Raw genomic sequence first — 27,704 nt, 5'->3', positions numbered from 1 at the left:
GTGACAGGACCTAATCTATGTTTCTGCTTTGCTCTGGGCTCTCAAGGGGAGTTGCTCCCAGCATTTTGCTGCGTGACTCCCTCTCTCTCTCACTCAAACTCGTGCAGACTCACTAAACGGAGACCGAGAGCGGAGTTTAAAGCACAAACACTCCGTCTTCCTCTTTCCATGTACAGTCCAAACATCCTGTGACGTGTGCAAGGAAAGGGGCGGAGGGAGCGCATTTCCCGCGTTCCTCTCTTCCCTAATTTGGTGTTGAGACTGACATCATCGCCCTGATGCAAATGAACTTGATTCAAGAAGATTTCAAAGGAAGTCCCAGTGCGCCTGCGCAGGACGGAACACACAGGCAGCACCGCCCCTTAAAGCGAAAAAAAGCAAAGCAGTGGAGCTTTATCTACATCAACAACGAGGTTGTAAAAAAGAAAGTGAAGTTCACGCTGCGTGCTGGTGAGTGCATTTTAATGTAACACATTTGTAAGTAAATGTGATCAGCAATCTCTTGTCTGAAGCTACACTGTTCCATCACTAACATGACTATTTTATAAGACCCAGTTGTAAACTTTTTTTCCCTTTCTCGCTGATCTTGTGGAACCTCCCGTTCGCAACAATGAGCAGGGAATGGAACGTGGGCGCTCGCCGCGTTCGAATTTAGAACCTTGCCCGGATGGATCAGTTGCTACATGCGACCGCGGGATTCCAAACGTTCTGACATCCTCCTGGAACTTCCTCGGCCCCTCCGCGAGAAAACACAAAACTTTTTTTCTGTCCATTTCAACTCAATATCCGTAACTTAAAAGAGGATCACCCCCCTCTTCCTCCCTGTCCTCAACCATTTCTTTTCAACCTTTTCCCCAGTCTGCAGCGTGCCCGCACACACACACAGACACACAAACCACTGTGTGGGTGATCGCCTCTGCGACACGAGTTACTTAAATAATCCGTTGTACGTCTTTTAATTTTAACTTGGGCGTGTTGATATTTTTTTCTCTCTCCCCCTCTTGATTCAACGGCTTTTTAATCACTCGTTCTCAGAACTTTGTGAAATGATTTCTATGTTTGTGGATTTGATTTTATACATCCTGTGCTGATGGCGTCATGCATGTGAACTCTTCGTTCCCAGCAACTCCGCAGGCCGTTTTTCCTTCTATTCATTTAATGATTTTTTTTTGAGCTGGGTAAGGGAGACTGGTTGAACAGAGTTAGGAGGATCTGGTGGTGACGGCGGCGATGAGTGGAAGAGATGCAGTTTGCTGAGGTCTTTTTTTTGTGTGTGTATGGGGAAGATTGTCTCCCAGTGTTAGGGAGGTGATGCAGCACGTAGGCAGCAACACGCTAGAGTCTGAAAACAAAGAGCAGCGTGGATCGCTCACCCAGTCTATCACACAGCTCTCCACTCAGAAATTCGTCTTCCACTTCATTTTTGCACCGGTCTGTGTGTTATTTTCAAAACATGTCACACACTCCACCTCCCCCCCCCCCTCCCCCGCTCAGACATAGTTAGCAACCTGAGACACTTATTACTTAACGCTGCGATCGGCGCATCTTATCATTTGGGATTGACTTCAAGTGGTAGGAACTGGGTGGAGGGTTGGACCTGTCTCCTTTCTCCTTGGTCCGGTGGTTTGTGGCTCGTAGATTTCCGGTGTTGTGATAAATGACCATTTTTTTTTGAAAGGAAAGAGACAGTGTCGGGTTTCGGGCGGGTTTCTTTCTCTGAGAGAGAATGCAGCGTGGCCAGGAAGGCAGCGGAAGCAAGACGACTCTGCAGGATTAAAACACAAACACACACACACCAAACAACAAGCAGCGTGCGACCCCACCTCCCAGACACGTCTGAGACAGCGATGCGATATTGCACTGTAGTGATGCTTCAGTGTCGGATTTTTAAATATACACACATATATACACATAAGCATACATGCAGAGGCTTCAGAAGTGAGGGCGATACTAATATAGCATTAAGTTGTAAGTGTAATCGCGGTCTCTGCTGGGCAGTTTTAACCAGTCCATTTCCTTTATAGCTTCTGAAAGACAGCAGCCAAAATGGTCAGGGTGGCATGGTCAGGTCGGATTTATGTCCTGCTGTGGCTCTCCCACACACACTCTCTCTCTCTCTCTCTCTCTCAAACCGTGAGATTAGACCTTCTGAGCAGTGCTTGATGGTTCGAATGGATAAACACACCAAAGGGCCATCGACCGAAACATTAACTTCCGCCCTCCCTAAGACAATTTGATGAATTTTCCGATGTGTTTTTTTTTCCCCTAGCTACCTTTTTGTTTGGTTTCGGTAGCTGAGTATCTGACGCCCCTTAGCGCATCCCGCATCTTAGGAGGAACCCGGGAGACTGAGAAGGTCCCTGCATGCTTTTAAAAATGATGAGAGATTTCGAAATCGCAGGCAAGGGTCGATCCAGACCTGAGATAGTTGACAAAAGAACCCCAGAGGCGGTGAGGAATGGATTCAGGCAGCGAGTTATGAACTCGAAAACACAGAATGGAGGCAGGTTCATCATTAACTTTTAAAAGGAAATTGGATAAGCATGTAAAGAAAAACAATCAGAGCTTTGGGACATGTAGAACACATTTTGCAAACGTTGACGTGACCTGTAAAATTGTTACTTTGCTCTCTATAATTGCCCATCAACATTGACTCTGGTCCATTGATGCCCAGACCTACAACATTTCACAATGTCCTGTTCAATTCCCTCCTGGCCCTCACCTTTCCCAACCTCTGTGACCAGATAGTCCTGTCAGATCCCTGCATTGACTGTAATTCTGGCCTTCATTGTACACTCACATCTCTTGCACTTCATTGAAGGCTGAGCCATCAGATGGCTGTGTAGCTTTCATTGGAAGACATTGCTTCAAAACAACCACTTTTACCGAGCTCTGATTCCCAACCTGCTCAAAACTTTCTCGTTAGCACCTGAGACTTTCCTGTGCTGTTTAAATGCAGCTGCTTGTTACCATGTAATCATGTGAATTTGAGTGAAGGGATGTAGTCAATTTTTAAAAAATCTCCCCTCAGGACATATCACAAAGTACAAATGTTATATTTTGGGTTGGGTTGTGGTGAGACACTGGATAGTTAAGACACGGATAACATGAGGAAGAACTGCGATTACGCAGCACTGAACTGCGATTACGCAGCACTGAACTGCGATTACGCAGCACTGTATTGTATTAGCTCTGTTACTGTTTGCATTGAGTTCAGGTGGCTTTGTTTCTTTGAGCTCTCAATGACTCCGAATTCCCTCCCTTTCTACCTGGGTCTGTTGTACGCTGACTGATGGAGGTTGGTCAGTGTGATTAACCAATGATTCCCATTGTTGGTGTACCTGCAGCTATTAAAGTGGTAGAAGTTAAACTGGATTAACCTGGTTGTTTTATGTCTATTCTTACCAATAATAAGGAAAAGGAACCTATTGCTGAAGTTGTCATCCAGCGACTGTGTTCATGTTTACCAGTTGGGTAAGGCTGTCAGCACAGAAACATGGAGTTGTACAGCACGGAAACAGACTGTTTGGTCTAACTTGTCCATGCTGACCAGATATCCTAAACTGATCTTGTCCCATTTGTCAGCACTTGGCCCATATCCCTCTAAATCCTTCCTAATCATGTACCCATCCAGATACATTTTAATTGTTGAAATTGTATCCACTTCCACCGTTTCCTCTGGCAGCTCATTCCATACACGCACCACCCTCTCCCCCTCAGGCCCCGTTTAAATCATTCCCCTCTCATCTTAAACCTATGCCCCCTCTAGTTTTGGACTTACCCCATCCTAGGGAAAAGACCCATGACTATTCACCTATCCATTCCTCTCATGATTTTATAAACATCTTTAAGGTTCTGATGCCTCAGATGCTCCAGGGAAAACAGACCCAGCTTATTCAGCCTTTTCCTATAGTTGAAACCCTCCAAACGTGACAACATCCTTATAAATCTTTTCTGAACCCTTTAAAGTTTCACAATATCTGTCCTGTAGCAGGGAGACCCGAATTGAACTCAGTATTCTGAAAGTGGCTTCACCAATGTGCTATACAGCTGCAAAATGACATCCCAACTCCTACAATCCCAGAAACTCTTTACAGTGAAGGCAAAGATGCCAATTACCTTCTTCACTTTGAGGAAGGGCTCATGCCCGAAACGTCGACTCTCCTGTTCCTTGGATGCTGCCTGACCTGCTGCACTTTTCCAGCAACACATTTTCAGCTCTGATCCCCAGCATCTGCAGTCCTCACTTTCTGCACCTTCTTCACTACCCCATCTATCTGCAACACCACTTTCAAGGAACTATAAGGTACTTCAAAGGAACTGCATTCCCTCGGTCTCTTTGTTTGGCAACACTCCATTAACTGTATAAGTCTTGCCCTGGTTTGCCTTACCAAATTGCAACAGCTCACATTTATCTAAATTAAATTCCATTTACTACTCCTCAGCCCATTGGCCCATCTGATCCAGGTTCTGGATTAGTCGTGCTGGAAGAGCACAGATGCTGCCTGAACTGCTGTGCTCCTCCAGCACCACTAATCCAGAATCTGGTTTCCAGCATCTGCAGTCATTGTTTTGACCCATCTGATCAAGGTCCCGTTACCCTCTTCACTGCCCACTACACCACCAATTTTGGTGTCATCTGCAAACTTACTAACCATTGCTCCTATTATACATCCAAATCATTAATATAAGTAATGTGCAGCAAGGATTGCCGCTTTTCATCGCTGGTCACGGGCCTCCAGCACAAAAAACAACCCCATCCCTCCTATTTTTAATTGGCTAGCTCCCCCTGGATTCCATGTGATCTAACCTTGCTAACCAGTCTGCCATGAGGAACCTTGTCAGATGCCTCGCTGAAATCCGTATAGACAACCTCTACTGCTCTTCCTTCATCAATCTTCATTGTCACCTCTTCAAAAAAAACTCAAATCAGTGAGAGATGATAATCAGTCCTTGCCTTTCCAAATACATGTAAATCCTATCCCTCGCAACTTACCCATCACTGACATGCCTGTGTTGGACTCTGTCTGCCATATAGACTTTCTGTGCTTCTGAACTGTTTCCACCTGAACATCATATCGAATGGTTCCTTTTCCCTCATGTGCCTCAACTCTGTGCTTAAATGTATCACTGCTATTTTATTCCACAAGGCAAGTGGCAGTAAGTTGCACATTCTTAGTGCTCTCTGTCTTTTTAAAAAAAACTTCCTAAATACTTCTATTTATGTTCCCTTCAGCCAGATCACTTATCCAGCAGGGAAACAGTTTCCCCACCTTAAGTACCATCATAATTTTTAAGACCCCGCTCAGACCAACTCCAGAGGACAGAGTGTGAGCCTGCTCAATCTCTCCTGCTGTTTCTTCAGTGTTTCCAAATCTTTACATTAGTGTAAAGACTAGAGCTGCTTGCATGTAGATCCCTTGTCCAAGAATGGGAGTCTTAAAATTTTTTAAGTAATCAATTTAAGAATTTGTCAGAGGTCTTGCTATAAAACCAGGAGCAGGTCATATCTCAGGCAGACCAGGTATTTGAGGTAGTGGCATGGTGGCTCAGTGGTTAGCATGGCTGCCTCACAGCACCAGAGTCCCAGGATCGAGTCCAGCCTTGGGCGACTGTCTGTGTGGAGTTTGCACATTCTCCCCATGTCTGCGTGGGTTTCCTCCGGGTGCTTCGGTTTCCTCCCGCAATCCAAAGATGTGTGGGTCAAGTTTAGTTGGCCATTCTAAATTGCTTGTAGTGTTAGGTGCATTAGTCAGAGGGAAATGGATCTGGGTGGGTTACTCTTCAGAGGGTTAGTGTGGACTTGTTGTTCCGAAGGGCCTGTTTCCACACTGTCGGGAATCTAATCATAAAAGAAAATGTGTGAAACTTAAAATCATTTTCCGATTTATTTTCCTCTGTTTCAGTTTTCTTGGATCTTGGAGCCTTGATTTAAGATACATCCGTCACTGAGGAAATAGCTTAAGCAAAACCGCTCTTGATAATCCTTCAGGACTGTGGCAAACAAGCGAAACAATTTGGGAAGTAAGTAGATTGTAGTAAGTCAAACTGACATCCCATATGATGTTTGAGCTTAGGACTGCAAGTGGATTGTGGGTTATCATTTGAAAATACCTCCTTTTAATACAGTCGGTACTATCTGCTCATAAGACAGGAGAGAACCTAGAAGTGTGGTTCTGCATTAAGAAGAGAGAAAGAGTTACACCTTTAGAGTTGTAATCACAGTCTTGGAAAACAGTTTTGTCTATTGCAGCCTCAATAAACCATAACCACTACAGAAAAATCAGAAGGGGGGAATTAACCTTTGCAGGCTGTGGTATATTTAAGAACATTAAGAGGGGGTGAAAGGGAAAGTGAAGCAAGTACATTTATTACAGACAGCATGTTAACAGTGGAGGGAAAAAAAAACAAACTGGAGAAATAAACCTAAAACATTGAATTATAATCAAGGGGTTGATTTCAATTAAACAGGAGGCGATTAGTAAAGGGGACAATGGACTGGACCTCACAGGGGTTCATTCCTAACGTAGCATGTAGGAAGCTCAAAAAAGGAGGACATGGAATTAGATTTAGTAATAGGGAAAGATTCAGTGTTAATGAAAAAAAAGTAAAGGCAGGGGAACATCTCTGCAATAGTGACCATAATATTACACTGTTTCACCTAATCATTAAGGTGGTGATAAACAAGACAAAAACTAAGATAAAACATTGGAGAAAAGTTGATTTTAAAGCCCTGGGATTAGAACATGTTAGGGCAATAGCATGCTGAAAATGTGTTGCTGGAAAAGCGCAGCAGGTCAGGCAACATCCAAGGAACAGGAAATTCGACGTTTCGGGCATAAGCCCTTCTTCAGGAATCAAAATGTCGAATTTCCTGTTCCTTGGATGCTGCCTGACCTGCTGCGCTTTTCCAGCAACACGTTTTCAGCTCTGATCTCCAGCATCTGCAGTCCTCACTTTCTCCAGGGCAATAACATGGGCAACAATATTAGAACATATTGGTATAGAACGGCAATGGAAAACAGGCATGTGTTTGGGAGAGTCTGGGAAGAATATATATCAAGTGAGAATATGATGAGGTTCAAAAACAATTGAAATGGCAAAGAGGAGCCACAAAATTAAATGATCAAGGAACATAAAATCGTAAAATAATTTGCAAGTACATGAACAAAAAAAGGAAAGTTAGGGTGAGAATGAGGCTACTGAGGCATGTGTACAGAGGATATTCACAACATCAGTGGTAAAATACAAAAATGTTAAACGTTTTGCATGGAATTTTCCAGGAGCCTGATAATTTGGAAGATGTGACTTAAAAGTTATATAATTGCATTTAAAATAGGAAGATAAATGCGTAAAGCAATCTCAAAAGAAGATAAAACCTCTAGTCTAGACAGACTGCATCTTTTAAACGGATCTAGAGAAAATACAGCAGAGAAAGTATTGCATATGCTTACTAATCGATTCGAAAAAAATGCAGTGGGCTGGTGGAGAGCAAGCCTTGTAACTGTATCTAAGAAGTTATTGTGGTGATGAAATCCCTACTGAAGGAGAAATTGGAAGATGTCTAGAAACCCAAAGCATAGTAGTGAGGAGTTAGCATAGATTTCTAAAGGTAAAATCTTGCTTATGCAGCTTCATTGAATTTGAAGTGGAGTCGGAGGATCAACAGAGGTAATGCAGTGGATGTAGTTTACGTGGGTTTCCTGAAGGCCTTCAATATGAGCCTCAGAATATACAGAGGAATAAGTTCAAAAACTGCAAAGCAGACTGGTAACTATTTAGGTGGAAGGCGAAAAGCAGAGAGAATGAGGAAAGGATTGCTCTCAGAATTGGCAGAAAGTGAGTAGTGGCGTGTCAAAAGGATCAGAGCTGGTATCACGCTTGCTCACAATTTCTATGAAGAAATTAAATTTGTGAGGCAAAATTTCTAAACTTGCTGATCACAGCAAATTGGACGGGATAGTTAATACAGCAGTATGGGAAACTGCATCAAATTACAAGAAGATGTAAAATAAACACACTGAATGGGCGTTCATTTAAAAATGAATTTCAGAACAAATAATGGTGAGAGATTACATTTTTGTAAGAAAAATACAGAGATGACAAGAAGGTTCCCTGTAACTTCTGTTTACTGTGCCTGGCTACTTGTTATGCTGTGTGGTCCCTTTCAATGAATACTTGGCTGCAAATGATATTTATGTATCTTAAGGGAGTGTTGCTTGGAAGGGCGCCTGTTTGTTGTCCCTTTAACACATTCTGAATGTAGCGTGGCTTAGATGTTGGGTCACAATATGATGAGCAAATAATAATCTGTAATGGAGCACCAGAACCCGGGAGAACAAACACAACTCACTGGCAGCAGTGATGCAGGTTAACAAGACTGGCTTTTGGAAAAAAAGATCAAACTCGTGGGTCTATTCCACGAGAGATAGGCATGTAAAAGGGTGGAAAACTGTAACTGCTATAGAAACATATGTCAGTTATCCATCTGATGCACTGGCTATGGTGGTAAACAGTGGTTGAGTGTCTCTTCTAAATGCTCAAGTTATTAAAACACGTGCCAGTGGGAATGCAGCCTGGGTAGCCTCCAATACTGTGTAGGGAAGGAAAGGGTTGAAATCACTGACTGAGAATAAAATGCAATGAACCGAATAATGTAGCAGCCCTGTTAAGTAAAGAGTTAAAAATCACACAACACCAGGTTATAGTCCAACAGGTTTATTTGAAAGCACTAGCTTTCAGAGCACTGTGCATCACCATGACTACCTGATGAGGGTTCAGCGCTCCGAAAGCTAGTGCTTCCAAATAAACCTGTTGGACTATAAACTGGTGGTGTGATTTTTTTTTAACTTTGTACACCCCAGTCCAACACTGGCACCTCCAAATCCTGTTAAGTAAACATATCACCCATCTTTCTTGCTAATATTGTTAAAGCAGTCTTCTGCTTTCCTCATGGATAACTTCCGAAAGAAAAGTTGAATTGAAAAGGATGACATTCTTCGATTGTTTCCCCTGGCAGCAGAGTCCAGAACTAATCAGGCATGGGCCTGATTATAACTGTGTAAATGAATGAGTTTTGGATTTGTTAACATCAGTTCCATTTGGGACTACACTGGAGTAGTGTACACAACTTCATCTCTGTAGCTGAGCAAAGATCAAATTGTTGGCAACAATGGATTGCTGGATTAAGTCCTGGGATAGAAGCATTGTTTAACAAAAGCAGGTTGAGTCGAATGGTCTATACTGGCAGGAATGTGGAAACATGAGAGATGATTTATTTGAAACTGAAAATTCTGAAAGGGCAGGAGAGGGTAGATGCTGAGAGAATGCTTCCCCTGGCTGGAGAGTTCAATACCCAGTTTCATGATAAGGTGTTGGCTAGATGGAATTGAAATGTGCAGATTGCTTTAGTCACAGACTGGTGCATGTTTGAAATTCTTTATCCAGATGCACTGATCTGCTTCTGCCCCTAGATGGAGCCTGATCAATTAAAACATCAGGTGTATGTAATTTACTTTTAATTTACGTTTGCCATACTTATATATTTTTAAATGAGTTTTACCTAAAGGATTATTTGACTTAAGAATTTAGGCATTTAGAAATGCATACCATATAAAAATGATGAGTTTTTGAAGTTACTTTGTACTGAAAAATGTTCGAAAATATCTTGCTGTTCAATGCTTCTTCTATGTTCTAGATATTTTATGTTGCAAGTTATTTCAGCTAGGAATACACAGTGCTGTGTATGGACAGTACAATATTTCAATCTAGACATTTACTTCAATCCTCAAGCAAGAAATGTCTGAAGGAACCTAATTTCAACTTTAACATTGATTTCTATAGTAGATAGTTATGATTCACTTAACATCATTTCACTTAAAGCTATGATTTTCAGGGATGTAACTATGACTTTAAGTAAGGACATACCATTTTAAAGATAGAAAAGTCTGGAAATTTTCTGAAGGTCAGACAGCATTGGCGAAGAGAGAAACAGAGTAGATAGTTCAGATCGATGATCTTTCATCGGACTCTGTTGCTATTGAATGAACTTAAATGAACTAACTTTTCACCAAAAGAAGACCCACTGTATATCATTCACACTTTGTGACTTTGACAAGCACAGCGACGTTGGACAAAAGCAAAACACTGTGGATGCTGGAGATCTGAAATAAAAACAGAAAATGCCAGAGAAACTCGGCACATCTAACAGCATCTGTGGAGAGAGAAACCCACAAGTCCAATTTGACTTCAGAGTAGATGATTTGCCCTAATAAATCTGCTGCACCATTCAATACCATTGTGATTGGTTGTGGTCTCAGCTCCACTTTTTCTGACTGTACCCCATAAACCTCCCTTGTCTATCTGTCACACTCAGTCTTGAAGAAATTTAAATAACCAGCCTCCACTGCCTTCAGGGGAAGAGATTTCCACATTAATGATCCTTTGAGAGAAAATAATTCACCTTATCTCATCTCTGTATAAAAAGGGGACTTTTTGTTCTTAAACTATGTCCTCTGGCTGTAGATTCACCCACAAAAGGAAAAGTCCTCTAGAAAGCCACTTTTCCGATCAAAGTGCGCGTTCATGAATCATACCTGAGCTTGGCTTATGGCCTTTTAAGTTCAGTGGAGTTCCATTACCTTAGCATGTTCTTTTGAATGGAGACACGTATGATTCCAAATTATGCATTGTGTTAAAACTTAGCACTTTGCGATGTCCAGCCCGAGGAGTACTAATTGAATATGACGATGTGCGCAAAATTAATATACTACAGATGCTGGAAGTCTGGAATAGAAAGAAAACTTGCTGGAAGTGTTCCTCGAGTCAGACATTTCTTTAATGTTCTCTGGATGCAGCCGTCATTGGTAAAGCCAATCCTTCCTGCCCATTCCTAAATTGTCTGCAGGTCAGTGTGAGCTGTTCTGTTTTGTTGTGGTGAAGTTCAGTTTTAAGAGAGGAAGTAGAGAGATGGTGCAGTAAAATCAGCCTTGAAGCAGTTGGAATGTGGTAGCAGTCCAAATGATTCATTAATGTCTATTGTGTGACTCAAGACCACAGCAGTGTGGTTGGTTCATCAGTGATGTGCCTGGCAAATCTCACAATTGTATCAAACGACATTGACGGAGAATTCCTCCCGAGACGTTCAATGTTACGAATGCTATCCATTTAAAGGTCACCCCAGAACTGATTGAGAGCAGACAGTGCTCATTGAACGTTATGTTTGAGGGCTCATGTGGTGCAGCGGTAGTGTCTCAATGTCAGAGCCTGGGGTTACAGGTTCAAGTCCTACTTGCTCCAGAGGTATTTAATAACACATCTGTACAGGTTGATTTAAAAAATTATCAAGAGTTGTGATCTTCATGAAAATAAGAACGAAAAGCCTTTTGGCAAGGTCAAGTATAGTATCTGTTCTGATCAGTTTACTCTCTGACATGTCCCTTGACTAGGGAAATATATTAATTTTTTTAATTTCATCAACTTGATGGTGGGGCTATTAAAAGAAAAGAGGATTCTATTTTGAGTGTTTCAGTGGCACAGTAGTAGTGTCCCTTCCTCTGACATATAAGGGCACAGTTCAAGTTCTAACAACTCCAGAGGTATGTCATAACATTTCTGGACATGTTGATTAAAAATTAAATAGAAGCTGGATTTTTATTATATCGTAACTGTATTTTGGGGTGATTTTTAGGTTCACCGATGGGTAAGGGTTTCTGCATAGGGAAAAGTGGAAACTGGTGTTTGTGGTAAAATATAGATTCGCATTAAAGCTCTTGTAAATCTCTTGGAAGTGTTTAGCTGTCCACCTGTGGATGTCACTCTGTTAAACATCTAGGCATGGGTTGTTAATCCTGGGCATGGCAAGTGATCTCTGAGGGATCATTGCCCAATTCAGAATGTCATCTCATTAGCTCCACTGGGTAAAATGGTGCTCTATCCCAGCAATACACAGGAGCCTTAGCAGGGAAGGGGTTTAGTGGCAGCCTAGTGGTGTTATCATTAGATAGTTAATCCAGAGACCCAGGTAATGTTCGGGGGACCTGGGTTCAAATCCCACCATGACAGATGGTACTGAATTCCGTATTGTATAGAATATTGAATTTGAATGCAATAAAAATCTGGAATTAAGAGTCCATTATTGGAAAAACCCATCTGGTTTACGAAGGAATCTGCCATCCTTACCTCTCTAGCCTACAAGCACAGTGGCTCAATGGTTAGCACTGCTGCCTCACAGCACCAGGGACTCAGGGTTGATTTCACCCTCGGGCGACTGTCTGTGTGGAGTTTGCGCATTCTCCCCGTGTCTGCACAGACTTCCTCTGGATGCACCGGTTTTCCTCCCATAGTTCAAATGGATTGGCCATGCTAAATTGCCATTGTGTCCAGGATGTGTAGGATAGGTGAGTTAGTCATGAGAAATGTGGGGTTACAGGGATAGGATATGCTGGGTTGGATGCTCTTCAGTGTGGACTTGATGGGCCAAATGGCCTGTTTTCACACTGTAGAGATTCTATGCTACGTGACTCCAGAACTGGGGCAGGACGGTGGCACAGTGGTTAGCACTGCTGCCTCGCAGCGCCAGAGACCCGGGTTCAATTCTCGCCTCAGGCAACTGTCTGTGTGGAGTTTGCACATTCTTCCCGTGTCTGTGTGCGTTTCCTCTGGGTGCTCCGGTTTCCTCCCACAGTCTAATGATGTGCAGGTTAGGTGGATTGGCCATGTTAAATTACCCGTAGTATTAGGTGAAGGGTGGGTTGCTGTTTGGAGGTTCAGTGTGGACTTGTTGGGCCGAAGGGCCTGTTTCTACACTGTAAATAACTGATTCTTAACAATCCTCTGGGCAATTATGAACGGGCATTATATACTGGCTTAGCCAGTGATGTTCACATCCCATGAATGAATAAAATAAAACCATGCTTTCTTCTGCCACCTTTTTAAAGGTTAAATGACAAGCATTCTAAATAATCTGGTAGGAAATGTATTGGTTTTGCAGTAAAGCTGTTTCGGTAAATAAGAAATGAGGAAAACAAGATTCGGAATCATACGCACTTCCTTACGCCTCAGAAATATGGACAATAATTAAAGACCTGAGGAAGAAATTAAAGGCTTTTGAAATAATGTGTGCTACAACGACTGTTACAGTGCACAGACCGTAAGACCAATGAAGTGGTACTTTGAAATTGCGAAAGTAAAAAGAACCCTCAAAATTGACGAAATTTGCCAGGAAACAAAAAATGACAGTGTTTAGATCTAATTTCCTCTGGAGGACAGGCAGCAGGAAGGGGAGTTGACCAAGGAACACTTGAGTGACAGAGGTCAGTGGATGTGAGAGGATGGTTTAAGGCAGACGAGTGTGAGATATCATGCCAGCAGGTGTCCTGGCTGGAGTAACTGCGTTATATTGGTCCCACTGTCCAAACTAAGATACCCTTTCTGAGCCAGAGAAGGCTATTCACCCCCTCCAGTCTGTTCCATTCAATTGGATTTCCATTTTGACTCAATTTTACATGCTGCCCTGTCATGTTTATCAATGCTCTTATCGAAGGAAAATAAAATTGACCTTGGTTGATGTTCTAAATGTCTCATTCCATATTTATCGCAGTCAATACGAGGGTGAAATCAGGGCAACTGAAGTGAATTAAAGTCCATTTTCAGATCTTTAATTCAGCAAAACTTTGCAAGCCAGAAGGGGATGGGGCAGTGTTTAACAAACCCGTGGGTTAGTCCTGCAGGTCTGTGGCGGAGTGTTGAGCTTTCTAATTTTAAACGCGCGATTTATCTGGCACTGAAATAAATTGGCGGTTCAGCTGAAACATGCTTTAGCTCCTGGCACTGGTCGCAGTTCTATGTTTCACCCGTAAACAGCCCGACTCTTGCTTTTTAGGGCGTGTGTTGTGTTTGAGTCGACCGGAAGATGTTCGGCTTCCACAAGCCTAAGATGTATCGGAGTCTGGATGGCTGTTGCATCTGCCGGGCCAAGTCGTCGAGTTCGCGTTTCACTGACAGCAAACGCTATGAGAAAGACTTCCAGAGCTGCTTTGGGTAAGGAGGGGGCAGAGAGCATACCTGATTTTCTTTGTGTACAAAGAGAGATTTAAACAATGAAGGAAGCGTGTAACCTTTTCACAGAAGGACCCATTCCCAGTCAGATTTGCTCGTGTTCTCTTGCAGGTTAAATGAAGCCCGTTCAGGTGAAATCTGCAATGCCTGTGTGCTGTTGGTGAAACGGTGGAAGAAACTCCCTGTTGGTTCCAAGAAGAACTGGAATCATGTAAGTATAGTAACAGGGACAGAGTATCTCCGATGTGTTATATTCTGAGTGCCCATCGACACCTCTACAGGTTTTTAACTGTATCCCTTTGAGGTGTGTGTGTACTGTCAGACGTTCAAAATTTACAAAATTTATGAGGGGCGTGGATAGAATAAACAGACAAAGTCTTTTCCCTGGGGTCGGGGAATCCAGAACTAGAGGGCATAGGTTTAGGGTGAGAGGGGAAAGATATAAAAGAGACCGAAGGGGCAACTCTTTCACGCAGAGGGTGGTACATGTATGGAATGAGCTGCCAGAGAAGTGGTGGGGGCTGGTACATTTGCAACATTTAAAAGGCAATTGGATGGGTATATGAATAGGAAGGGTTTGGAGGGATATGGGCCGGATGCTAGCAGGTGGGACTAGATTGGGTTGGGATATCTGGTCGGCATGGACGGGTTGGACCGAAGGATCTATTTCCATGCTGTACATCTCTATGACTCTATGACCTGCTGGTGAATTAATGTCCTTTTTTTGGCATTCAAAAATAATAGTGACTTATTTGAGCAATGTAAGCATTGGAGGCCTTAGGAGAAAGAGAGATCATTTGGAATAAGCAGTATCAAATCAAGTGCAGGCTGTAATTAAAGTTTTCAGATCATTTCCACCAATAATGTACTAGGGTGTAGTGTGAAGATGTGAAATAACAATATGTCAGGTATGACTTCATTCAGGAATGAACTTGTCCAATATTTCATACTGTCGCAAAGGTGCAACGTCCAATTTGCTTTATTGTCAGTTTAAATGGTTTCCGGGTATGGGGGGGGCGAGTATTTCTCAACCGCATCGGTGGCTGTAACTATGTACATGGATGACTGTGTCCCACAGGTGGTTGACGTTCGAGCAGGACCAAGTTTGAAGACAGCATTGAAGCCCAAAAAGGCAAAGTCTCTCACCGGGAGCAGAATCAAAGCCAGTCAAATAGGCAAGATTCAAAAAGAGCTCAAACGGCAGAGTAAGTACATCTTATGATACTTTTGTTTGGTCCTCAGGCGCAATCAGTCAGCGTCTCCGACTGACAATGCAGTTTGTGGATAGCCTGGTACAACATATGTCAACTTGCCTGTGATCTCAATACCTTCTTCCTCCTGCATCTGTCTGATGATAAAAGTATCTCAGCCCATTGCCAGTTTTACTCAACTGATGTCCTTGATCCAGCCATCTTTAGCTGCTTCATCAATGGTCTTCCCCCATCATCCTAACAACAGGAGAGGGGTGTTGACTGATGATTTTGCAGTCTTCTTCACAGACTTGGCGGCTGACCCACCGAAATCAGGTAATGATCATCACTTCTCAACTGATGCTTCACCAAGTCCCCTGACATTAATATCCCTGGTGAGGTTGGGGCTGGGGGTGGTTTGCCACCAGTGGCCAGAAGATTAACTAGTTATGGTTACAGTGTGGATGGGGAGACAGTCGAGGTATTCCATGATTCTAATTCACCTCCTGTCCACTTTATGCTTCTTCACTATTTACAGGACTGGAGATGGATATCTGATAGAATCTACCACATGTTGGATGGGTGCATTTGAGTACACAATGCAAGAGAGAGCAGCTTACTTGTCCCAGTCATTGGACTCAGTTTCTAGCTTTGAAGCACTGTAACTGCAGTATGTTTGGTGCACTTCAGCATCTCACCAACTTTATTTCCACAGCACCCTCTGTCCCTGAGAAGGACAACAGCCATGTGGATGGGTACCATTCACCTTCCCTCCAAATCAGGCATCATCTTGGCCACATCCTGCCTGGTCATTCAATCCTTGGGCATGATAAAAGTACTTTGACCACCAAACGGTAGTGGTTAAAGGCAAAGATCCCTTCTGTGGCCCTCTTAATATGGACAATAACACAAGACAGCAGCAGAAGACTTAAACAGCATGGGAAGAGCCATTTGCAGTTGTCATCAGTTTTAAATCGAACTAGGCTTCAATGTCCAAACCTCAGCAATGATAGAAATGAAATATATGGCTGGTGTGGAGGGGAGGGGACAGTGTTGTTGTTTTTCAGATATTATTGTTGTCTGCGCCAATGTGGTAATGGTTGGTTAGTTCCATGCTTTAACATTCTGATACGGTGTGTACACTGACATCCTCATCAAATAAACCCAGCAATAGCTACATCCCTAAAACAATCCAGGGACAAATATTGTGTTATTATTACAGTTATTGTTAAGGCTTCTGTTCGATGTGCACACTGAAGGTAGTGCCCCCATTGAATGTGATGTACGCAATTGTTCACTGTGGGATAATGTAACTGGTCAAAAGTGCAAGGCAAGATGACCTTTTGACCTTGCTGGCTGAAATGCATACTGGGGAGAAAAATATCTTTAAATTGAGTTGGTGGATGCACGTCATCAATGTTGAATAGCCCCTGACAGAAATATGTGCAATGAGAGATGTTGAGTCTTAGAGCAGAGGTGCATTGCATTGTTTTATCTCGAATACCAGTGGAATTGACGAGGTGTGACAAATGGAGTGCCTAGGGATCAATACTCAGACTTCAAATACTCACAATCTCTATCAATGACTTGGACAATGGGACCAAACGTATGGTAGCTAAATTGACTGATGACACGAACTTATTAAGTTGTGAAGAGGACATGAGAAATCTGCAAAGGGACATAGATAAGTGGGTGGACTTTTAAATTTGGCAGATGGATAATACAAGTAGCTATGGATTTGTCCACTTTGGCAGGAAGGATGGCCTAAATGGTGAGGGCTGTCAGTTACATGCAAGGGCTGGAATTCCTGGGAATATTCTCCTTCGAACAGAGAATATTATTGGCAAGATTTATTAGAGGCGCTCAACATTGAGGGGTTTTGATGGAGTAAGTAAGGAGAAACTGTTGCTACTCCGGGGAATAGATTTAATGCAATTAACAATTGAAGCAGAGGAAAGATGAGAATATATTTTTATATAGCAAGTTGTTATGATTTGGAATGCACTGTCTGAATGGATGGAGGAAGGTTATCCATTACCTTTCAAAGGATGAATTGGATAATGCTTGAAAAAAAAATTTACTCAGCTTTCAGGAAAGAACAGGGGAATGGGGCTAATTGGACAGATATCGTATTACAAGAGCTGGCTTGGTTTGTTGCACTATGATTCTAGGAAACAGTTTCACTGCAGTTCATTTGTACCAGTGCACTGAATACAAGGAATGTGGAACAACACAGTACCAGATCCTGAAGGCTATCTGGATTTGAGTGAAGATTCTGTTCTCGTGTAACCCATGCTTTTGTGTGTTAGTTGCAATAGCTGCCTGCAGAATTAAAAGCAGAAGGTGCTGGAAATACTCGGCAGGTCTGACAGCGTCTGTGGGTAGAAGTACAGAGATGACAGAATTTTCAAATTGGTGATCTGCTTCAGCATTTTCCGTCTTGATATCTAATCTGTAGCTCCTGCAGGATTTTGCTCCTGTGTATTTGAAGAGAAGATTTTTTTTTCTCAAAATTGAGGGGAGGGGAGAGACAGAATTAAAAGCAAACAGGGTGAAGCGGGTGTGAAACGCTGTGGCCAGTGCTAGGTTTTTCCTCAGTGAGGATATTAAGGGTAATGGAACCATGCAGGGTAGTGGAGGTAGGTCACAGACCACCTCCCATTCAACTAGCTTGCAGAATAGTTCCTATATCCCTACTGATTTACGTGCATGAGTAAGTGGGACAGATTGGAAAGTGGTGCCAATTCTATGTTAAATTATGCTCACAATCATCTTGGTGACCTTTGATCTAATTTTCTTTTGTTTACCTACAGACTCTGATGCGCACAGTACAACGTCCAGTATGTCTCCTGCACAATCGCCCTGCTACAGCAATCACTCAGACGAGGGCTCTGATGCAGAGATGGCTTCCGGGTCAAATAGGGTGCCCGTCTTCTCCTTCCTAGACCTCACTTACTGGAAAAGGTAGAGTGTGCACGTTTCGTCCATTTTCCACACTGCGTCCATCAGAATTGTATTGAGCAAGATGTACTGAGAAGCTAAACTGAGAGCGTTTGAGTGTTAGCAGTGGCCAGAACACTGAAGATTTCCCTGCTGTTTTAAATATTGTCACTGGATTTTCTCTTATATCTACATATGATGGCAGGCTAGCCCTCAGTTTAAAAGCTTGCCTGAAAACAGACACTTGCAACAATGTGTCCTTGAACATGTTCGCAAAAAGTGAGATGTTGGTAAAAGTGGGGAATTAAGAAGAGAAATAGAATTGTGTTTATGAGAAGGGTATGGCATGTAAACGTAGGGAGATTTTGTTACAGTTGTTCAGGGCATTGATGCAACCACATCTGGTCCAGTGTGTATTTACATTTCAAGCCATATTTAAAGATGAATGTAAATACATTGAAAGTAGTTAGAGAAGATTTACTTGATATCTGGGCTGAAAATGTGTTGCTGGAAAAGCACAGCAGGTCAGGCAGCATCCAAGGAGCAGGAGAATCGACGTTTCGGGCATGAGCCCTTCTTCAGGAATTCCTGAAGAAGGACTCATGCCCAAAATGTCGATTCTCCTGCTCCTTGGATGCTGCCTGACCTGCTGCGCTTTTCCAGCAACACATTTTCAGCTCTGATCTCCAGCATCTGCAGTCCTCACTTTCTCCGAATATCTGGGCTGGGCTGGCTGTCTTATGAGGAAAGGTTGAGCAGATTCAGCTTGCATCCACGTTAGGGAGTTTAAAAGTAAGGAGTGATTCAGATTGAAATATATGAGATCCTCCAATTTTGACAGGGTCAATCTGGAAAGGATTGTTGGGCAAGCTAAAGCCAGGGACTAGAAGGAGTGAGCCATTTCAGACGGGGATGAAAATTTATTTTTCCTCACAAGATTGTGAGCTTATAGAATTCGCTTCCTCAATAAATGCGTTAGAGGCAGGATCAGTGATCTCTTTTAAAACCAAAGAAGGCTCCTGATCAGGAAAAAGTGGGAATCTGGAGTAATCAGCTATAACCATGGCAAATGGCAGAGCAAGTTGGTGGGGCTATGCCTGATCCTAATTTGCATGTACATTTTTGGAGTGCAGGTTCATAGCTCCTTGAAAGTGGAGTCGCAGGTAGATAGGATAGTGAAGAATGCGTTTGGTATGCTTTCCTTTATTGGTCAGAGTATTGAGTACAGGAGTTGGGAGGTCATGCTGCGGCTGTACAAGGCATTAGGTAGGCCACTGTTGGAATATTGCATGCAATTCTGGTCTCCTTCCTATCAGAAGCATGTTGTGAAACTTGAAAGGGTTCAGAAAAGATTTACAAGGATGTTGCCAGGGTTGGAGGATCTGAGCTACAGGGAGAGGCTGAACAGACTGGGGCTGTTTTCCCTGGAGCGTCAGAGGCTGAGGGGTGACCTTATAGAGGTTTACGAAATTATGAGGGGCATGGATAGGATAAATAGGCAAAGTCTTTTCCCTGGGGTCGGGGAGTCCAGAACTAGAGGGCATAGGTTTAGGGTGAGAGGGGAAAGATATAAAAGAGACCTAAAGGGCAACTTTTTCACACAGAGGGTGGTACGTGTATGGAATGAGCTGCCAGAGGATGTGGTGGAGGCTGGTACAATTGCAACATTTAAGAGGCATTTGAATGGGTATATATAAAAAGGAAGAGTTTGGAGGGATGCCAGGTGCTGGCAGGTGGGACTAGATTGGGTTGGGATATCTGGTCGAGTTGGACCGATGGGTCTGTTTCCATGCTGTACATCTCTATGACTCCATAAAAATGTTCTTCTTACTCTGCAACGGTCTTATCCTGAGACAATATCTCCACATTATAGACTGTTTGACTAGAGCAGTGTAGCTTCTCAGTGTCTACCTTGACGAGCCCTTGCAGAATTTTTTTTTATATTTCAATGCAATCATCTCTCAGTCCTTGAAACTCAAGAAGGGAGACCTTTCTACTCAATACTATCCTCATTGGACAACATCCCAGGAATGAGATTTGCTGCCCACCATCTAAGATAAGTGCATCCCTTCCTCAGGTACAGACTCTAAAACTGTACATTGTACTCCAGCCATGGTCTCTGCAATGCCTTGTGAAATTGTAGTAGTTTGTCCATAATGTTGCAGTGTAGTATCTTATAGTAAAGCCTTTTGCTCTCCCAATTGCTAGCTGTACCTACATGCTAACTCCTATTGTCAGCAATCTTGGCCACACAAAGAGGCTGAATGTAGAGTCATAGAGATGTACAGCATGGAAACAGACCCTTCAGTCCAGCCCGTCCATGCCGACTAGATATGCCAACCCAATCTAGTCAATGTAAGTCATTCACGTCAATTGAGGATAGTTGAGGCCACAGCACTGATCATTACAACACCACTGCTAATAACAACATGCCATCCAGAAACGTATCGATTTATTCTCGATCTGCTTTATATCTTTTAACAATTCATTCATTGATAGTGATGTATTAACCTTTTAACCTCTGTGCAAAAACACCTTCTTGCCATGTTTTGAAAATCTAATATGCTAAGTCCACTGGTTTTTCTATTCTGCTAGTTAAATACTCCCAAAACCAACCCAGTAAATTTGTCAAACATAATTTCATTTTCCTAAAGTATTATTGAGTAACTACATTACCGTTTTCTAAGTGTAGCTGCCACTTACTTAACAATGCAATCTAGCATTTTCCTGACATCAGGCTAAGTCTCCTGTTCCCTGTTTTCTATCCCTTTCCCATCCTCAGGGTTCTGTCCAGCACAAATTTCAAAGCGCACAGCCAGTGTATCCACAATCTGCAGTCACTTCATTTCAAATCCCAGGGAGTAGGTCACCAGTTTCACAGGACGTGTTGGCTTTTAGTTCCATTTTTTCTTTACTAGTATTCAATGCTTTAACTTCCTTTCCATGATAAGGCACCTTGAGTACACAGTGTTTCTCTTATTTTGTTTTTAATGGTTTTAATTGTCAAATGCAGAAACAAAATATTTAACAGCTCTGCCATTTCCTTATTCCTCATCATACCTCCTGGCTCTGCCTTCACTTTTATCAATATTTGCCATTGCATATTGATCCTTATATCTGTTAATATAATGTTTCAACCAACCTTAGCTAACTCAGCTCTCATACTGACGTAATTGACTTTGTTTAAATTTAATTTTGTACCCAGTTGCAGCACACTCAAACTTCAAATGAAATATCATATTATGATCACTGTTCCTCAGGGATTCTCAGATGAGATCTCTAGTTAGGTTTGAGAAAATTATTAGGATTGGACTTCTTTCTAAAACTGCTGAAGTCCTGGATGAACTGAAATCACTAGCAATTAAATATTGGAAGGATAAAAATCATTGCTAACACCTTTGACACAAACTCTATTGACTCATCATCAATTTAATTCCCTTCCAGCCACTGAACAGATGATTCACAGCTTCAGTATGCAGTTTGACCTAAGGATTCTGATTTCTCCATCACCAAACCTTCCTACTTCTACATCTGTAACATTCCTCCCTCTTCACCTCTGTCTCATTCCTGTCCCCTCACTGCTCTCCCATATTCTAATCTACGTTAATTTGAGTTCATCCAAAATTCTCTCTGTATCAGAACTCAAACTAATTCCCATTTGCTCATCACTTTCCATACTCACTGGCTAGACCAGTCTTCATTGTCCATCGTCTCTAGTTGCCCAAAGGCAATTAAGAGTCAACCACATGGTCTGGAGTCACATATAGACCAGACCAGGTAAAGAAGGAAGATTTCCTTCCCTCGAGGGCATTTATGCACCCGTTGGGTTTTTACAACATTCAGTAGTGGTTATAGGATTGCCGTTAAGCCAACTTTTTATTCTAGATCTTTTTAAATCAAATTCATATTTCACCAACTGTCATCTTGGATTTGAATCCACACCCCCAGAGCATTTAACAGAGGTTCCAGATCACAAGTTCAATGACATTATCATTCACCATGAACGACCAACTTTCTCATCCTCCTGTTCAAATTTTTCAAGAGCTGGCCCCTCCATGTTGATTCTTGACCTTTTGAGAACTCTGCATTTCTCCAAATTGGGCCCTTCATCATGACTTCCTTTCCCACACTGTTGGTGCCTATATTTGCAACCAGTTAGGACCTGAACTCTGGAATTCCCTTTCTAGAGCTCTCCAGCTTCCCTCCTTTTAAAATGCTTCATGAACCCTTCTTCGAGCCAAGTCTTTGGTCTCTATGTGATTCGCAGTGTTAATTTTTCTCCTTTGACGATATTCCTGTGAAGGGACTTGAGATGTTGTTCGGTGTTAAAGTGTTCTTGAGAAGAATTTCCCAATGTAAAGTTTGTTAGAAATCTCTCCTTGAACCTGAGAGAATGAGTGTGTTTTGTAGGGAAGTTGGAAGTATGGAGGCACAGTTCATGGGACATAGAGTCAGAGTCATACAACACAGAAACAGACCCTTTAGTCCGTCTTGTCCATGCCAACCAAGTTTCCAAACTAAGCTAGGCCTACTTGCCTGCATTTGGCCCATATTCCTTTAAACCGTTCCTATTCATGTACCTATCCAAACATCGTAACTGTACCTGCATGCACCACTTCTTTTGGCAGTTCATTCCACATAAGAACCACCCTCTACGTTAAAAAATTGCCCCTCAGGTCCCTTTTAAATCTTTCTCCTCTCACCTTAAAAATGTGCCCTCTGGTTTTGAACTCCCCTACTCACGGGCAAAGACCTTTGCTATTCACCTTACCTAGTCACCTCATGATTTTATAAACCTTTATAAGGTCACCCTTCAGCCTCCCACACTCCAGTGAGAAAAGTCCCAGTCTCTTCCTATAACTCAAACTGCCCATTCCTGGCAACATCCTGGTAAATCTTTCCTGAGCCCCCTCCAAATTAATAACATCCTTCCTATAGCACGATGACCAGAACTGTACACAATACTCCAAAAGTGGCCTCACCAATATCCTGTGCAAACGCAGCATGATATCCCATTTCTTGAAGAAAGTTTTCATGACTTTTCCAGTCAGGCACTGTTTTGGCCAGCTGCACACTCATTATTGGTGAGCTCGGTTGCAGTTTTCATCTTCCATCTTCACTTCGTGAGCTTGAGGTAGGCTTGACAGTTAGCTTGTTCCTTGCCCTCTTTCTAAAACCTTTCCCCCTTCTTGTTGTTCTACAGGCAGAAGGTGTGCTGCGGAATCATCTACAAGGGTCGGTTTGGGGAGGTGTTAATCGACCCTCAGCTCTTCAAGCCCTGCTGTGCTAATAAAAAGCGAGTGGTCCAAGCCCCAGAGCAACAGGTGGCTCAGTCTCCATCCACCCCCAAGGATGACGAATGGTGAACTGGCTCATTCAGAGAGAGAGAGAGAGAGAGAGAGAGAGAGGTAGACTGAGTGGGGCAAAATACATTGAAAAGAATGTGTTGCCTGAGGAATGAACTGAACAGAGGGGGGGAAGAAACATGTCCAAAAGGCGCAAACTGCGATTACTTTGCAAATGAACTGACCTTCTCAAAAGACTGACTATTTGCATTTTTATTGTTCCCCAGGGTCAGTTGGTTTGACTTGTAAATAAGAACAGACTGTAAATGTTGTAATATTTCATGAGCTGCACGCATATTAAGTGGAGTGGAGCGCAGCAGTAAAGCGCTTTTATTTAGGGTTTATCTCATGCGGTTATCGGTGGACTTCTCTTTGCCCATGCAGTGAGTAAAATTGGGAAGAGTTTAGTGAGGGTTGTAATATAAGATGTGACTAGCTCCTTTGTGTTTAGGCCGAACTGGCTGTGTTGACTGTCTGTCTGTCTGTCTGTGAGCTGGCTGGCCTCCCCTTTTGTGTTCTGTCCCACTGTGAGCTATGCCCACTGAGATACACTGGCAAAGCAAGGACCCAGGACATGTTCCATTATATCCCTGTTGAGTTGTGGCCGTGAACTGTTAGCTTCCAATTATCCCTTAGGGCAGAACAGGAAAGAATGGGGTCAGAGGATGATGCGTGGTCCTAGTTATAACATTCCCCAGCCCTTTTCCAGTCCACAGAGCTTGCCTACCCCTTGTGAGTGAAGCTGGGTAGTTTAATGGGGTATGGAGAAGTCAATGGGGCTCAGTTATCAGAGTAGCGAACATTGTACGAACAGATGAGCAACGTTTTGAATAATTAGTCTAGCACTTTCTCAAGTGATAGAATGCAGCAAAGCAGAACCAGAAAAAAAGACTTGTGGTTTGTTCAGAGTATGTAGAGTGGCCAACCCATGTCAACTATAGAGGATGGACCGTCTCTTGTTGCCCGTTTTGGTGTATGCCATTAAGAAGGTTTCACCTTGCTGCAGTCTGGCAGGCAGATCACCCAGCGATTTCAAAGGTTCGTGGGTTAGACCCACTGTCCCACAACATTGCCACCCCCTTCCTCTCGGTATTGGAAAGTGAATCCTTGGCCGCAGTGGCAAATCTGGGAAGGGGTGGAGTGATGCAAATATGCCTCAGTCTTTCCTTGCCTGCTTTTGAAACAGGTCTTGTTTGCTCTGCTTTATCTGTTGAGCGCTGAGACAGCTTCCAAAAATGCAAAAGCAGTAAAATATCTATTGCCGTCATATTAAGTCTTCCACTTTGCTTTAAAGGTGAGCATTGATCATTTGTTACAATTGGCTATTGTTCTAGTGTAGTCGGCAAATGTTTTATCTCCACTTCCCTTCTCTCACTGCATTTTGGCTTTGTCTGAAGGGGCAGTGCCATTGTAACCAGTCCTATCATCACTTGGTTAATCCTCTTGTGTGGGAGCAGGCAGGGCAGTGAGTACAGGAGTAGCTTGGTCCTCTGCAGTACACAACCAGCCACCCAGCAGGTTGGCTTTGGATCGCAATTGTGGGAGGATCATTCTTTTCTTTATAAATGGACCATGGGCTCAACCTTGGCGGAAGGACCACTGAAGTTAGAGCTAGCAAGCAGGAGAAGACCTCACCTGAAAGACATTCCAATTCTCCCCCCTCACCAACATCACTCCAAGGCCAGCTGCAGATGTCCAAATTGACCAGACGAAGCCCTGCCCTCCAATGGAAGTATCTCCTTTCTAACCCGGCGCTGAACAAACAGCGTTGTCAGCTTGTTTGGTTCTGCCTAATGCAGCAAATGCAAGCTAATGCTAAGAAAGCAAGTGCCCTGTTATAGATGGCTCAATACTAATGAGGGTTCCCAAACACAAAGCTACCAGATGTAAAGCAAATGATAGTCAATGACAACTAATTCTGTGGAAAGGTTGGGGCCGGGGAAGTGGGGGTGGTGCCGTTAGTGATTGGATTACCCTTACTAAAAGAACTGGAATAGGTACAGTGAGCTGAACGACCACGTCTTGGGCAACATGACCTTCAGACTACCAACTTCTCTGCAATTTGTGCAATGGGGAACAAGCGCCCAAGCTCATTCGGCCACCAGTTGTCAAGGCAGCAGTAATTATAACAGACAGCTTTCAGGGAGTTGAAAATGTACAGAAATTTATCTTAAGCCATCCAAACTGTGCCGCTCTGAGGAGTGGGTGGGGAAGGTGAGAAGGAGGCTCCACCTCAGCATCTGCCTTTTCTGTTTGCATGTTTCCCACTCTGCGTCCTTTCAGTAGACTTGACGGGGTTTGATCTCTGTTCCCTGCAGTTCCTGTCGAGGTGGGCTTTGCTATTGATCTGCCTGCGTACATCCAGTGTGTTGGGAAAGGGATGCATGAGATCACAATGGCCACTTCACCCCCATCCCTTGTGTTCAGGTGAAACTCAGTCCCTGCTTGTACAGTTCGTGACTGAATGTAAGCTTGACATCTGGTTTGCAATTCACTCCCCCTGTCATTCTATTTATTATTATTTATTTTTCTTCCTTGCAACAAAGACAAAACACCACTGTCTCCTTTCACTTCTTGAACTAGTTTAGTGCAGCAAGATGTATTTTAGTGATGCACTTTGTAATGTATTAGAGATCTATGGAGCCAGTTTTGTACTTTTTTTATACTGTTGATATTCTTCTACTCAAAATTTTTTTATTAGTCTTGAAATAAAGTAGACTGCTTTATAAAGAAGGTGCCTGTGTTTGTACTTTTATTTCATTGGTGACAGTCCTGGTCCATCTCAGAAGGTGGTGACTGTGTCTGGGGTCCATGTTGTTTCTGGTTTGAGCATGATCTGATGTGACTGCAAAAGGTAGTGGTCACTCCATCCCAGAGTTGTGACAGGGGCAAGTGCACTTCAGTGTGATCTCCGGTGTTTGCTGTCGTGATTTAACTCCAAAGGTGCTCCAATAATCCTGCCCAACAAGCCGTCAGAAAATGTATACCTTCCAAATTAGACCACTAAGGTGACCATTTACCTGCCTGTTATTCAGGATAAAAGCAATTAACATCAGGTTTCATCATGGCAGGGAAAAGAAACTTTACGAATCTGCCACTCTACAACTTAAAATATATTGCTTTAGAAAATGCACTCATTTACTTTTTAAGGCATAATTTAGGTCAAAAGAAAGAGGAAAACAAAATTTCAAAAATCGAAAGTCCAAATCATGAAGGTTCCAAACACGCGAACAAGAATAGGCCTGTCAGTCCTTTGAGCCTGATCCATTCTTCATAAAATCTTGGCTAATCTGAATTCTACGTTCCTGCATACCTCATATAATTTTCATCCTTAAATTGTCTCATGATTCCTTTTTTTAAAATCATGACACACTGTGGTTCAGAACGCAATGGGATGACAGTTGGGTGGCACAGTGGCTCAGTGGTTAGCATTGCTTCCTCATGGTGCCAGGGGCCTAGGACTGATTCCAGTTTCAGGTGACTGTGTGTGGAGTTTGCACATTCTCCCTGTGTCTGCGTGGGATTCTTCTGGGTGCTCCAGTTTCCTCTCACAGTCCAACGTTGTCCAGGTTAGGTGGTTTGGCCATGGGAAATTGCCCATAGTGTCTTGGGATATGTAGGCTAGGTAGATTAGCCATAGGAAATGTAGGGGTAGGGAGGTGGAGCTGGGTGGGTTGCTTTTTGGAGGGTGGGTGTAGACTTGATGGGCTGAATGGCCTGTCTCTACACTATAGATATTCTATAAATCTTGGTCTTACAATTCTTTCTTTGGTGCCTTTTTGGCTTCTCCCACATGGAGAATGGAAGAGATTTTAGTTAGATTCTCTGGATGTCTCCTATTCCGTGCACTTAGAGCTTAGTAACATACATCAGCACAAGCTGTGACTCTCGATGCCACTCAGTTTCATGCCATCTTTCTGACTGCTTTGAAAGCAACAATTTGTCTCGATTTATCAATTTGCAACAATATTGCATTTACTCCCCACCGCTCCCCCCCCCAACTGACTAGCATTAATTATGTTGTAAACCCAAGGGCACCCAATATCAGTTCACTTATTAGGATTGCCTTCAGACTGTCAAAAGTTTCTAGACTCTCTTCTGAACACTGTACTTTTGCTTGATTTTGTAATAGAACTGTGTCAAACTTGATTGAGTTTTTTGAAGAAGTAAC

General features: G+C 42.9%; 1 protein-coding gene and 1 non-coding gene across 2 annotated transcripts; both read left to right on the top strand.

The window, feature by feature from the left end:
• Positions 1–344: 344 nt before the first annotated feature.
• sinhcaf (SIN3-HDAC complex associated factor) lies at positions 345–26,182 on the top strand. The gene is made up of 7 exons (XM_060839504.1): positions 345–450; positions 5,907–6,024; positions 13,883–14,040; positions 14,170–14,269; positions 15,137–15,263; positions 18,062–18,212; positions 23,392–26,182. The coding sequence occupies exons 3-7, from the start codon at positions 13,913–13,915 to the stop codon at positions 23,552–23,554; spliced, it is 669 nt and encodes a 222-aa protein (XP_060695487.1). The 5' UTR covers positions 345–450; positions 5,907–6,024; positions 13,883–13,912; the 3' UTR covers positions 23,555–26,182.
• LOC132825078 (U2 spliceosomal RNA) lies at positions 11,372–11,553 on the top strand. The gene has a single exon (XR_009645743.1). It is a non-coding gene; the product is annotated as a U2 spliceosomal RNA (small nuclear RNA).
• Positions 26,183–27,704: the final 1,522 nt, after the last annotated feature.

Source organism: Hemiscyllium ocellatum, chromosome 19 (genome assembly GCF_020745735.1).
Source record: "Hemiscyllium ocellatum isolate sHemOce1 chromosome 19, sHemOce1.pat.X.cur, whole genome shotgun sequence".
In the NCBI taxonomy this organism is placed as follows: Eukaryota; Metazoa; Chordata; class Chondrichthyes; order Orectolobiformes; family Hemiscylliidae; genus Hemiscyllium; species Hemiscyllium ocellatum.
The sequence above is the reverse complement of the archived record's forward strand: the minus strand, read 5'-3'. Positions and strand labels throughout refer to the sequence as shown.

What these genes read in the sequence shown, in the direction of transcription:
- sinhcaf (XM_060839504.1), top strand. Translation starts at nt 13,913, where the DNA reads ATGTTCGGCTTCCACAAGCCTAAGATGTATCGGAGTCTGGATGGCTGT. An exon ending in CCAAGAAGAACTGGAATCAT is followed by an intron (nt 14,270 to 15,136) that starts GTAAGTATAGTA and finishes TGTGTCCCACAG; the next exon opens with GTGGTTGACGTTCGAGCAGG. An exon ending in AAAAGAGCTCAAACGGCAGA is followed by an intron (nt 15,264 to 18,061) that starts GTAAGTACATCT and finishes GTTTACCTACAG; the next exon opens with ACTCTGATGCGCACAGTACA.